General features: G+C 46.0%; 1 protein-coding gene across 8 annotated transcripts in view; it reads right to left on the reverse strand.

Annotated features, from left to right (window-relative positions):
- The window catches only part of SH3KBP1 (SH3 domain containing kinase binding protein 1), a 1,542,178-nt gene that overhangs the window by 315,191 nt on the left and 1,214,951 nt on the right, over positions 1–12,036 (reverse strand). For all 8 annotated transcript variants that reach the window (XR_013599915.1, XR_013599916.1, XM_078657888.1 and 5 more), the window contains one exon: positions 11,031–11,125. Coding sequence is in view for 6 of the 8 variants with exons in the window: in XM_078657888.1 (XP_078514014.1) it covers positions 11,031–11,125 (95 nt within the window). In the remaining 2 variants the exon portion in view is untranslated. The remainder of the gene's footprint in view (positions 1–11,030; positions 11,126–12,036) is intronic.

The raw sequence follows: 12,036 nt of genomic DNA on the forward strand, positions 1-12,036 counted from the left end.
ATAGATAGAGGCAACCGGTTCCAGGCCCGTGCTCTGTGCACCAAGAAACTTCTTCCGCCCCAACTGGCCCGTCTAAATTTCGGGACTCTGATTAGTTTCAGTTGGCTGGATCTAAGAAGTCTTGCCGGTTCGTACAGTTTCAAGTGGGTCTTCAGGAATTGTGAGCCTGATCCCTGAAGCGCCTTATAGGCCAGGCACAACGATTTGAACTGCACCCTTTTTACTATTGGGAGCCAGTGTATGGTTTTTAGTTTGTGGGCAATTGGCTCATATTTAGGGATGCCAAGCACCAGCCTTGCGGCTGCTTTCTGCAGGCGTTGTAGTTTGGCTAGGATCTGTACTCTAGCCCCGGTGTACAGACCATTCCCATAACCCAACTTCGACAAGGCTAGAGCTGCCACCACTGTCTTTCGTGAATCCTCTGGTAAGTACAGCAGTATTATTTTCATCATCTTTAAGATGAACCAGACTGTTGAAGCTAGTTTGCTGGCTTGGGCGTCAAATGAAAGTTTGGTGTCAAGAGTAATGCCCAGATGTTTCACTTTTTCTGACGGATCTGGACAAATGCCCAGGTTATCATGCCACCAGGCCGGGGACCAGTCAACAGGTCCTGATTCCGCAACGATGGCGGTCGGATGCTTGTCCGACCACCATCATAATAAGACCTGCTTCAACTCCCTCTGCATCCTTCGCAAGACCTTCAAGTGGATCCCCCCCCCCCCGAATGCATAAAGACCATCACCCACACACTCATAACCAGCAGACTGGACTATGGCAACGCCCTTGTAGGCGTGGGAGGGGGTGTGGTACTGGTTTCGGGTTCAGGCAGAGGCTGTACGGCAGAATAACGTTTTAAACTCGGCTTTATTTTTATGGTTCGCTTAGTTCTTCAAGTCAGTCTTTCCCTGGCGAACTCCAGGTTGTTCGTGGTGACGGTGTCTTCGGTCTGTAGAGGTCCACGCTGTCTTGACAGGCGTAGGCATCGACAGCTTCGGGTCTCCAGGCCGGTATACCGAGGGAAAAAGGAGACCAACAGAGGGAGCCGTTAGAGTACTGTTTGGAGACCTCGGTCTGTTCAGGGGGCCCAAGTGAAGGGACGTATCACCCGTGTGTCTCACTACCTAACCGTGGTTGTGCAGAGGGGCGGGATAAGAAGGTGAGGGCACCGAACGGGTAGGGAGGGGGAACGGGAATCGGGGCATACACACAGGAAAGGCACGTACAAGGGTCTATACAAATTTACACCGGGGCGTTCTTCTTCCCCACCCAAGCCGCCAAACGTCTCCGTACCTGGGAAAGCCACACTCCTCCCTCGGGAGTGTGGCACGGCGAAGCACAGGGTCGTTGGCCTCCTGGCTCTCCCTCTCTCTCTGTGCTCTCGTCCTTCTCCTCCGCTCCGTCCTTCCTCGCCTGCTCTCCTTCTCTGCTTCCGTCCTCCGAGGTGTAAACACACCCTCCATACAGGATATCCTGTTCTTTAACCAGTCGGGGTCCTCTGACGTCCGAAAGGGGTGGAGTCTCGTCCTGCTCCACGAAGGTCCAGTTAAAGGCGCCGCGGTCTATTTCTTCCCCCTGTTCGGAAACGCTGTCCCACTCTGCCCTTGGGTTGTCAGTCTGTAGAGAACGAGGGGAATTAGGTACAGGTATCCACCAGTTAGTAGGCTGCTCCGTCTTGACCCCGCTACACTCCTCCCCCCTTGGATTCTCCCGTTCGGGGAGAGTGGGAGCTCTCGACATGTAGTCAGCATTACTATTTGTTACGCCTTTCTTGTGTACTATTGTAAACGTGAAGGGCTGCAGGTACAAAAACCATCTCTGCACTCGCGCGTTATGGGACAGGTTCTTCTGCATCCACTGCAGTGGAGCATGATCGGAGTGCAGAGTGAAGGGCCTCCCCTCAAGATAATATCTTAACTTGTCCACGGCCCATCGTATTGCCAGGCATTCCTTTTCTACAGTTGGGTATTGTTTTTCTCTGGGATGTAGTTTCCGGCTTATGAAGAGTACTGGATGTTCCAACCCGTCCTCCCCCTCCTGTGATAGGACAGCCCCCACCCCGGTATCAGAAGCATCTGTTGCCAGGATAAAAGGTTTCTCATAATTAGGGGGAATTAAGACAGGGCTGGACGTGATAGTCCTTTTCAGGGCTTCAAATGCCTGTCGTGCTTCCTCGGGAGGTGGTTTCCCTCGGTTGAAGTTGGAATTCTTTTTAAGGAGGTTTGTCAAGGGGGCAGCAGTTTCTGCGAAATCCCTAATGAACCGCCTGTAATAGCCTATAAGGCCCAAGAAGGCACGCAGTTCTCTGATAGTGGATGGGAACGGTGTTTTGGTGATGGCGCTTACTTTCTCTTCCTGGGGAGCGATAACTCCATCTCCCAACATGAACCCGAGATACTGTACTTTGGGGAAAGCCGCTCTTGACTTTTTTGCATTGATATGGAGCCTGGCTTTTCGTAGGGCAGTGAGGATACTCTCTATGTGTATTAAGTGTTCCTCCCATGTGAGACTGAAGATAACAATGTCATCGAGATACACTGAGCTGTACTCGGAATGTGATGCTAACACCGTGTTCATTAAACGTTGGAACGTTGCCGGAGCTCCATGGAGCCCAAATGGCAAAACATTGAATTCGTATAAACCGTCATCTGTGGCAAAGGCTGTTTTATGCCGGTCGCATTCCCTCAGTGGCACCTGCCAATAGCCTTTGGTCAGGTCCAGTGTAGTAATGTACTTTGCTTCTCCTATCCTCTCTATTAACTCGTCCACCCGGGGTATAGGGAAGGCGTCGAAGGAGGAAATGGCGTTCAAAGCCCTAAAGTCCATACAAAAACGGGTGGACCCGTCCGGTTTTGGGACCATAACTATGGGCGAAGCCCAGTTGCTTTTTGACGGACGTATGACGCCTAGATCCAACATGTCCCTAAATTCCTTTTTTATGTTGGCTCTTCTTGCTGCTGGGATGCGATAGGGTCTTTGCTTGACCACTTTTCCTTCTTCTGTCTTTATGCAGTGTTCGGCTAAGTGGGTACACCCTGGTTTGTCCGAGAACAGGGAGGAGAACCGCTGTAATCGGTGTACCAACTCCGCCCGTTTATGGTGTGGCAATTCTGGATTGATTGGCAGTTGCTCCAGGGTTGACCTCTCGTCTCGTCCTGGTAGTGCTAGTTGGATGGTTTTGGGAGGGGTACCAATCCATTTTTTTAACAGGTTTATGTGGAAGGTCTGTTGACGTGATGGAGAGACCTGCAGTTTGTAAGTGGTTTTGCCCAAGGCCTCTGTGATCAAATATGGTCCCTTCCATTCACTCCTAAACTTCTGAGTGGTAGTTGGTAGGAGTACCAAGGCCCAGTCCCCTTTATGTAGAATCCTCCATTTCTTCCCCTTGTCATAATGTACTTTTTGTTGTGCCTGGGCTTTTTCCAGATTGGAATAAGCTAAGTCTCTTAACTTGCCTAACCGGGATTTCAATTGCGTTGTATACTCCAATAAAGACCTCTGATCTGCCGCTTCTTCTCTTTCCCAGGCTTCCCTAGTGATTTCTAACAGGGATCTGGGCTGTCGCCCATAAAGGAGTTCGAAGGGCGAGAACCCTAAACTGCTTTGCACTTGTGACCGTAACACATAAAGGGCCAAGGGCAGCAATCTGTCCCAGTCTTTATTTTCCGCGCTTAACATCTTCTTAAGGGTGGCCTTCAGTGTGCGATTATACCTTTCGACCAGCCCATCTATTTGTGGGTGGTAGGCGGATGTGCGGATCTGCTTCAGGTCTAACAATTTGCATACTTCAGCCATCATTCTAGACACAAAAGGAGTTCCCTGGTCTGTTAGTATCTCCCTAGGGAATCCCACCCTAGAAAATAGTTCAACCAGCTTTTCTGCCACGTTTTTTGTGGTGGGAGTACTAAGGGGGAAGGCTTCAGGAAACCTGGTGTTGTAGTCCACTATGACTAAGGCGTAGGTGTGCCCTCTCGGGGTGCGTGGGAGTGGTCCTATTAAGTCCATGCCCACCCTTTCAAAGGGGTTCCCTATTATCGGTAACGGTTGTAGTGGTACTGATGGGGGCTTGTACATGTTCTTCTTCTGGCAGACTTCACATTGCTTACAATAAGTCTCTGCTGTCTTGTAAATACCAGGCCAAAAGAATAACCGGACGATACTTTGTAATGTTTTTTCGGCCCCGCTATGCCCTGCTGTCAGGTGTGTGTGTGCATAGAACAATATCTGTTCCCTGAAATCTTGCGGGACAACCAACTGAAGGGGACCGCCTGCCTTCCCTTCCCTATACAGTAAGTCGTTCATAATCCTGAACTTGGGATACCCCGGGGAAGGTGTTGTTTGCTCTCTATGTCCTGACTCCCATGCGTTCATAAGGGAGGGATCATTGGCTTGTGCAAATTTAAACCCTTTATCTAACTCCCATGGCTCAGTGGCTAGATATGATTCTTTGGGCTGGACTCTCAACTCCCTCCGGAAGAGGGCAAGGAAATCAGGGTTATCTATTCCCACTATTAGGTCCTCAGGTAGGGAGTCCACCACCCCCACTTTTACCTCACATGGGTCTCTACCTATGGGTTGTAGAGTGACTTGGGCTACAGGGTAGGGCTTCACGTCCCCGTGGACACATCTGATGTGCACGAGAGCCTCTGGTCCTAACTGTGAAGGTAGGACAAATTTAGACTGTATCACGGATTGTCGGCATCCCGAGTCTAGAAGGGCTTTAACGCTTTGACTATTTACAAACATCCTTACGTAAAAGGAGGGCCCCATCTCTGCTGTATACATCACGGCTCTCGGTATGTACCCGACCTCCATTGGTTCTTCTACCGTCTTCTTTCGTGGACACATTCTGGCAATGTGGCCCCACTCCCCACACTCGAAACACTGTGGTCCCCTATGAGGGGGAGTATCTACTCTTACTGGTCGAGGCCTCCCGATGTCCGGGGTTGGTTTGATTATTTTCTTGTCTTGTTTCCCGGCTCCCATGCCAGCTTTGTTGCCCTTGTCAGAGTCCCAGGGAAACGAGCGGGGCATCGCTCGGTTATAATTAGATGCCATCTCGATGGCTTGGTCTGGAGTTAGCCCGGAATGTTGTCTCAACCACCGTTGTGTTCCGTATGGCAGTGCCTCCATGAATTGTTCGAGATAGATGCTGGCCATAACTTCTTCTTTGGTACGGCTCTCGGGTCTTAGCCATTTATCCGCTGCCATTTTGAGCCTGAGGTACAGGGTCTTCGGGTGTTCTCCTGCTATGCCTCTTTCTTTCCGGAACCGGAGCCGATATGCTTCGGCATCTAGCCCCAAGTGGTCCAGAATCACTGCTTTGATGGTCACGTAGGGTGTGGCTCCGGTGTGGTTGGCGACTTGGTAAGCCGCCTGGGCTTCGCCAGACAGGAGGGGAGCCAAAAAGAAAGGCCACTTATCTTCCGGCCATCCACAAGCTCTGGCTGCTCTCTCAAAATTGAGAAGGAAGGCGTCGGGGTCTTCCCCTGGCACATATTTCTGGAGATGTACCCCCGAGGGTCCGAACTGTCTTCTCTCCAGCGGTATAGGAGCACCGGGGCTCTGCACCACTTTCTGAATGCTATCCATCTGGGCAGCCATTGTTGCTTTGAATAGGTCTCTGTCCGCATCGGCTGCTGATATCTGCTGTCCTACTGCCCACTCCAATTTCTGTTGCCCCTCAATGAGTTGCTGGATCACCTGTTCCATCGCTGGGTCCGGCAAAGAAGGGGCGGATCCCACTTCTGACTCCAATGTAGGCGTGGGAGGGGGTGTGGTACTGGTTTCGGGTTCAGGCAGAGGCTGTACGGCAGAATAACGTTTTAAACTCGGCTTTATTTTTATGGTTCGCTTAGTTCTTCAAGTCAGTCTTTCCCTGGCGAACTCCAGGTTGTTCGTGGTGACGGTGTCTTCGGTCTGTAGAGGTCCACGCTGTCTTGACAGGCGTAGGCGTCGACAGCTTCGGGTCTCCAGGCCGGTATACCGAGGGAAAAAGGAGACCAACAGAGGGAGCCGTTAGAGTACTGTTTGGAGACCTCGGTCTGTTCAGGGGGCCCAAGTGAAGGGACGTATCACCCGTGTGTCTCACTACCTAACCGTGGTTGTGCAGAGGGGCGGGATAAGAAGGTGAGGGCACCGAACGGGTAGGGAGGGGGAACGGGAATCGGGGCATACACACAGGAAAGGCACGTACAAGGGTCTATACAAATTTACACCGGGGCGTTCTTCTTCCCCACCCAAGCCGCCAAACGTCTCCGTACCTGGGAAAGCCACACTCCTCCCTCGGGAGTGTGGCACGGCGAAGCACAGGGTCGTTGGCCTCCTGGCTCTCCCTCTCTCTCTGTGCTCTCGTCCTTCTCCTCCGCTCCGTCCTTCCTCGCCTGCTCTCCTTCTGTGCTTCCGTCCTCCGAGGTGTAAACACACCCTCCATACAGGATATCCTGTTCTTTAACCAGTCGGGGTCCTCTGACGTCCGAAAGGGGTGGAGTCTCGTCCTGCTCCACGAAGGTCCAGTTAAAGGCGCCGCGGTCTATTTCTTCCCCCTGTTCGGAAACGCTGTCCCACTCTGCCCTTGGGTTGTCAGTCTGTAGAGAACGAGGGGAATTAGGTACAGGTATCCACCAGTTAGTAGGCTGCTCCGTCTTGACCCCGCTACAGCCCTCTACGCCAGAATCAACAGAACCCTGCTACACAAGCTCCAAACCATCCAGAACACCGCAGCAAGACTCGTCCTCGGAACAACACGAGTACATGACCCAGCACCTATGAGACCTCCACTGGTTCCCCGTTGAGAAGAGAGTAACCTTCAAGCTACTCACCCACACCTACAAATCACTCCACAAATCGGACCCAAATACCTCAATGAGAGAGTATCTATAGTGTCTGCTACTTCTCTTTCTTTCTCTTCCCCTGCTGTCACCAGGTGGAATGCTTGGTACCCATGACAACTGAGTAGAATGTTAGTTCCTAGCTCTGTGAGTTCAGTTGGGAGCTTGGGACTGAGCTGTAAGGAGACAGCTCCTGGTGAGGTTTTCACATTCGTAATTATATCTTATTTCTGACTTACCACTTTGTACCATCATACTGAATAAATATCTACTACTACAAGAACCCACATCCATCAGGAGCAGGTGGTGCTAGAACAATGTTTAAAGTGGGGGTGCTTTCATCAGTGTTACACCACTAAAGTCATAGGGATTGTGAAAAATCCAAGTGTCACACAAAGAGCAAGTGTAGCAAATATATTCAGCAAGAGAACAGACCGGTGTAGTATGTATCTAGAGGTGCATTTTGGTGCCCACTGTCGCAAATATATTACTAAAGCATGGTGTAATAGCTCACTGTCAATTATAGACAGCAACTTTGCATTGAAATGCCCACTAACAGTGCACAAAAACACAGTTTTACCAATAAAACAATACAGCTCACAAACAATGTGTGGAAATCGTGTTTCAGAGAATACTTATAATTTGCGCATCAAGTAAAGAGTCTTGATTTATTTTGATCCTATTACAATCTTTGTTTCCATCACACTTTAGAATTACAAAAAAAATCTGCTTTATTTGTGCATTCTTTACTGCTGACATATTGTGATATATTTGTACAGTTTGTTTACAGATATTTAAATTTTGTTGTGTGTTAGAAAAAATAACATCTTACAGCCTTTCCTTTAACCCTCCTGTTACATCATTGGGGCGAGGATGTGGCCTAACGTCTAGAGCTGTCGACCTTAAAGCTGGGAAACCAGGTTAGAGTCTCGGCAGGGACACTCAACATCCTGTGATTCTGGGCAAATCACTTACTCTCTCCGCGCCAAACCAAACAAAAATTAATGTGGCCATCTGTAACGCAACTGGTGCTCATGTAAAGCGCTCTGATAACTTCGGGCCAAATTTGCGCTATATAAAACAGCCACAAAATAAGCAAGATTGTCACAAAGTTTGCTTTACAAAATCCTCTCACTTTGCAGACAGAGAATGTAAACACCAATCTTCTTGTTAAAAGAATACGTATAAATTTGTCTCTAGACACAACCTGACTTTCAACCTGTCTTTGAAGCACAGAAAATGTGACAAGATTAAAACAAAATGTAAAGGCATCTTTATCTCTCATTCCTCTTCTGAACTCCTGCATAGCAGTCAGTCAGAAAACTTTATTCGGTTTTTGTTAATAAAACCATAAAAGTTACACAGATACAATACAGACAGACAATAAATTGTAACACAAATTAAAAAACAGACTCTGTTACCACACAAAGAATCATCTAAAAACATGTCTAGTTAGAAAAAGACGTTACATGTCCATACAGTGCCTAGATTTCATTGTTGCCTTTAAAAACCCTACAATAAAAATAATGCAATCATCCTTCAGCAGTTGGAGATACATTAGTGCAGGTCTAACCTGATTAAAATTAAATTTCTTTAAAATAGGAACTAAAAAATGCCTCCTGGGGACTTCATATATTTTGCAAAAAAACAAAGTGCAGCAAATCCTGAGGAGACTTTCCGTCGCAGCCACAGGAAGCTAGCACTTGACCTCTAGAAGCCCCCTTAGGTCTTGCTAGTAGGAGATGAAAGAGATTCACCTGGAACCTAGTTAAAAGAAATTTTTCATGAGACGTCAAGGACCCCATAAGATATGGTTCAGACAGTGGCGTTGATTTGAGCAATAGGTATGCCCGAACGCCCGGTTTTCGTACCTCTTCTGCAACCCGATCTGCATGCCTCCTGCTCAGAAAGGCTCTCTTGGTTAATTCCACGTCCTCTTTTACAATAGCATCTGGCTTAAAATATAAATCTCCCCGCCCAATCATTTTGAATCCTCTTTTAATATAATTAAGCCAGGGGATACAAGCCACATTATCTAAGGACAGACACTCTCTTAAAATCAACTGAGTGAAGGTTAGATCTTTGTTTAACCAACACGTTAACCAGAAGATCAAGGGACGCAGAGCAAGGGTATCGCTTAGGTACGGAACCCCCAATTCCTCATGTACCGCCATGTTCAAGGTTCCTCTCGGGACACATAACAACCTTTTAAAAAAAACATTTTCCACTACCTGAAGGGGTTCCGTTACCGTGTAGCCCCAGGTCTCACTGCCATAGGTTTCTGTAGCTAAGCTTTTTGCTTGATACACTTGAAGCATAGCTCCCGTCTGTTTCTTTCCCACTTTAGAGGCAAAATTAAAAATTGCACCGCTGACCCACACCAGTTCCCCTTTTTTTCTTTTGATTAAGGGATCCCACCCGAGTGGATCATCAAATAAGACCCCTAAGTAAGAGAAGACGTTTGTGTGGGGAATGTTGTCATTGCCGGATCTAAACTGGAAGCTCTTTTTCGTGTGTTTCCCTACTTTCAGGACATAGGACTTTGAATTATTAATTGCGAAGTCCCGATCTGTCATTAATCCAGAAAATGCAGTGAAAAGGGTTTGTAAGCCCAATTCGGTTCTGGATATTAGAACGTCATCATCCGCGTAAAGCAGAACGGGGATGCCCCGCCGACCTACATAGGGAAAATCAGCACCGGTTGCCCTCAGCACTCTGTCTAGTTCAATAATATAAAAGTTCAATAAAAATGGCACCAAAATGCAACCTTGCCAGACACCCTTCATAATCTCAAAGTCCTTGGATACCTGCACATTTTGTGAGAACCTGACATTAGCTTTAGTTGATGTTCGCAGGTCCTCCAGAAAATGAACTATGCTATTTTCCACTTCCATTGCCCTCGTGGACTGCCATAGCTTAGTCCTATTTACACAGTCAAAAGCGGATGACAGATCCATGGAGGCAATGTGGATGGTTCCAGGATGTGCAACAGTCCTGCATAGTACTTTTGAGGTTTAACTCCTGCATAGTACTTTTGGGGTGATGAAGCACCCCTTCATCTAGCACCTATCCCCAATGCTGCTCAAATTTTACAAAGAGCTGAAGACGCACCTCTTTAAAGAACACTACATCACATTGAAGTAGCATTCCACAAACTAGCTACTTCTCCTATAACTTGTTGACGTTATGCTTGTCTTTGTCCCTTTACAGTGCTCAACTGCATTTTGAATAGATTTGCACTATAAATATACCACCTACACACACACATGCACGCACGAAGGACACACACACACACACACACACGTCAAACAACCATAATTGCCTCCAACTCCTATATAATTTCCCAAATCACAGCAAATTCCCTCCAAATTGATTACCTGCTGGGCTTTTGTTCTTCTCTTGAAAAGAGCTTCTGGACAATCAATGCTAAATGACCTAATACTCCAGACATGTAGTGTAAAAGTCCATTATAAAGTTTAAAATTGCATGAGAAAAATACGTCTTCGTTTGTAGAAATATTTTTCACCTCATTTGTCAAATTTGTATGAAGCTTCAGTTAAAAAAGAACATGTACCAGCACAAATGCTGAGCAAAAACAAAGAAGCCAGGGGCAAAAATGTGTACGCACAACAATTGCTTAAAGTGGTATTATTAGTGATATATTAAGACAGTGTCTACATGACATATGCAACACTATCTCAAAAAATGATTTAAGCAGAAACCTCTGTACCTGTCACTCAAAGTAATAATATTTCAGGAAGATAAATAAAATAAAGATGCTCAGAGCTCCAGTGATATCACAGTGATAAATCGTGAAGGAGAAAACCAAGTGTATATACTAAGGAGTCATAGGCTGCAGCATACAATAAACTGACATTTTCTTTGTACATAATTCTGAGCTTTTAATCAGTGGTTCGTCATCCAGTCAACCCTATGTATCTAAGCAAGGGGATCAAAGTGAAATGTTCCATACCGATGCAAATGATGCTTTTTTTTTTAGTTCAAAATATTTTATTGACATTTTTTATCATATGTAACAATAAACAAGACATACAGAAAAATATAATAAATTCATGGTTCCAAAAAATGATGCTTTTAACCAGCAGCAGGACAGCATTTGCAAATCAACTACTATTCGGCACTTTACAATGTCCTTAATATGTTTTACGTCTATCGAAGAACATATACAGATAAAAAACGTACCTTATTGATAACCAGCACAGTGTCACCTTCTCTGATTGATAACTCGTCTTCATTTTGTGCTTCATACGGAAAAAGCACTTTACAGTATTCCTTTGCTGGAAAAAAACAGGAGAGAATAAATATCACTCATTCATGTGATCCAAGAGTTTTTTGCTATTACAAATTCATTTCAAACATGTTGCTAAACCCCGTCATCCAATTAAACCCTGGAGTGTGATTTTGCCATAACAACAAAGACAATAACAATTGACATGAACGTTAACATTGGAGTGGCAGAGCAATATTCCCGAAGTCACGATGAGGAACATTGACTTTGCAATGTCAACTTGAACACGATAAACGCATCATATCCTTAAAATGAGGCATTTTTAAATAAAACATTAGACAATTGATTGGATAAAGGTTGTAGCTCCTAGCAAATATGCTCAAAGGAACAAAAAATAGCACCTTAATTTTAGATATGACTAATAATGTTAAAAGTAAAAACACCCAGAAGCAAATTGTATTGGCACCAGGAAACCACCATTGCTTGTGGACCTGACTTACAGATCAGAGCTGAAATGGGGAATAACAGACCTGCCAACACACATGTTGCTACCAGGTGTTATATAATATTGGCAGTCTTCACATAGTCTGCTGGTGAAGAGCTGACATCACCAGGTGAAAGACAGACTGAAGGCCTGATTACAGTGTATGTGTTAATTATTGCACCCAATAAGTAATGATACCATGGGGTACGTTATTTATCAAGTACGATAAATAGCAGCTATTATGAATTTATGTGGAATAATGTGTATTTTGGCGTTCAATGCACCAATATCTGCATGATACAGTAAATAATGTATGCTTTTCCCATTACATTTCAGCAGGTTTTATCTGTAGAAATGTAACTAAGGTTGAGTTATTTAACGCATCTGATAATTATTGGATATGTTAAATACCTGAAATTTGCGACCACAAAAGGGTGTGTGTGAACGTGATGGAACAGAAACCTTCTGTTTTTAAA

The sequence above is a fragment of the Lissotriton helveticus genome, chromosome 8 (genome assembly GCF_964261635.1).
Source record: "Lissotriton helveticus chromosome 8, aLisHel1.1, whole genome shotgun sequence".
Taxonomy (NCBI): Eukaryota; Metazoa; Chordata; class Amphibia; order Caudata; family Salamandridae; genus Lissotriton; species Lissotriton helveticus.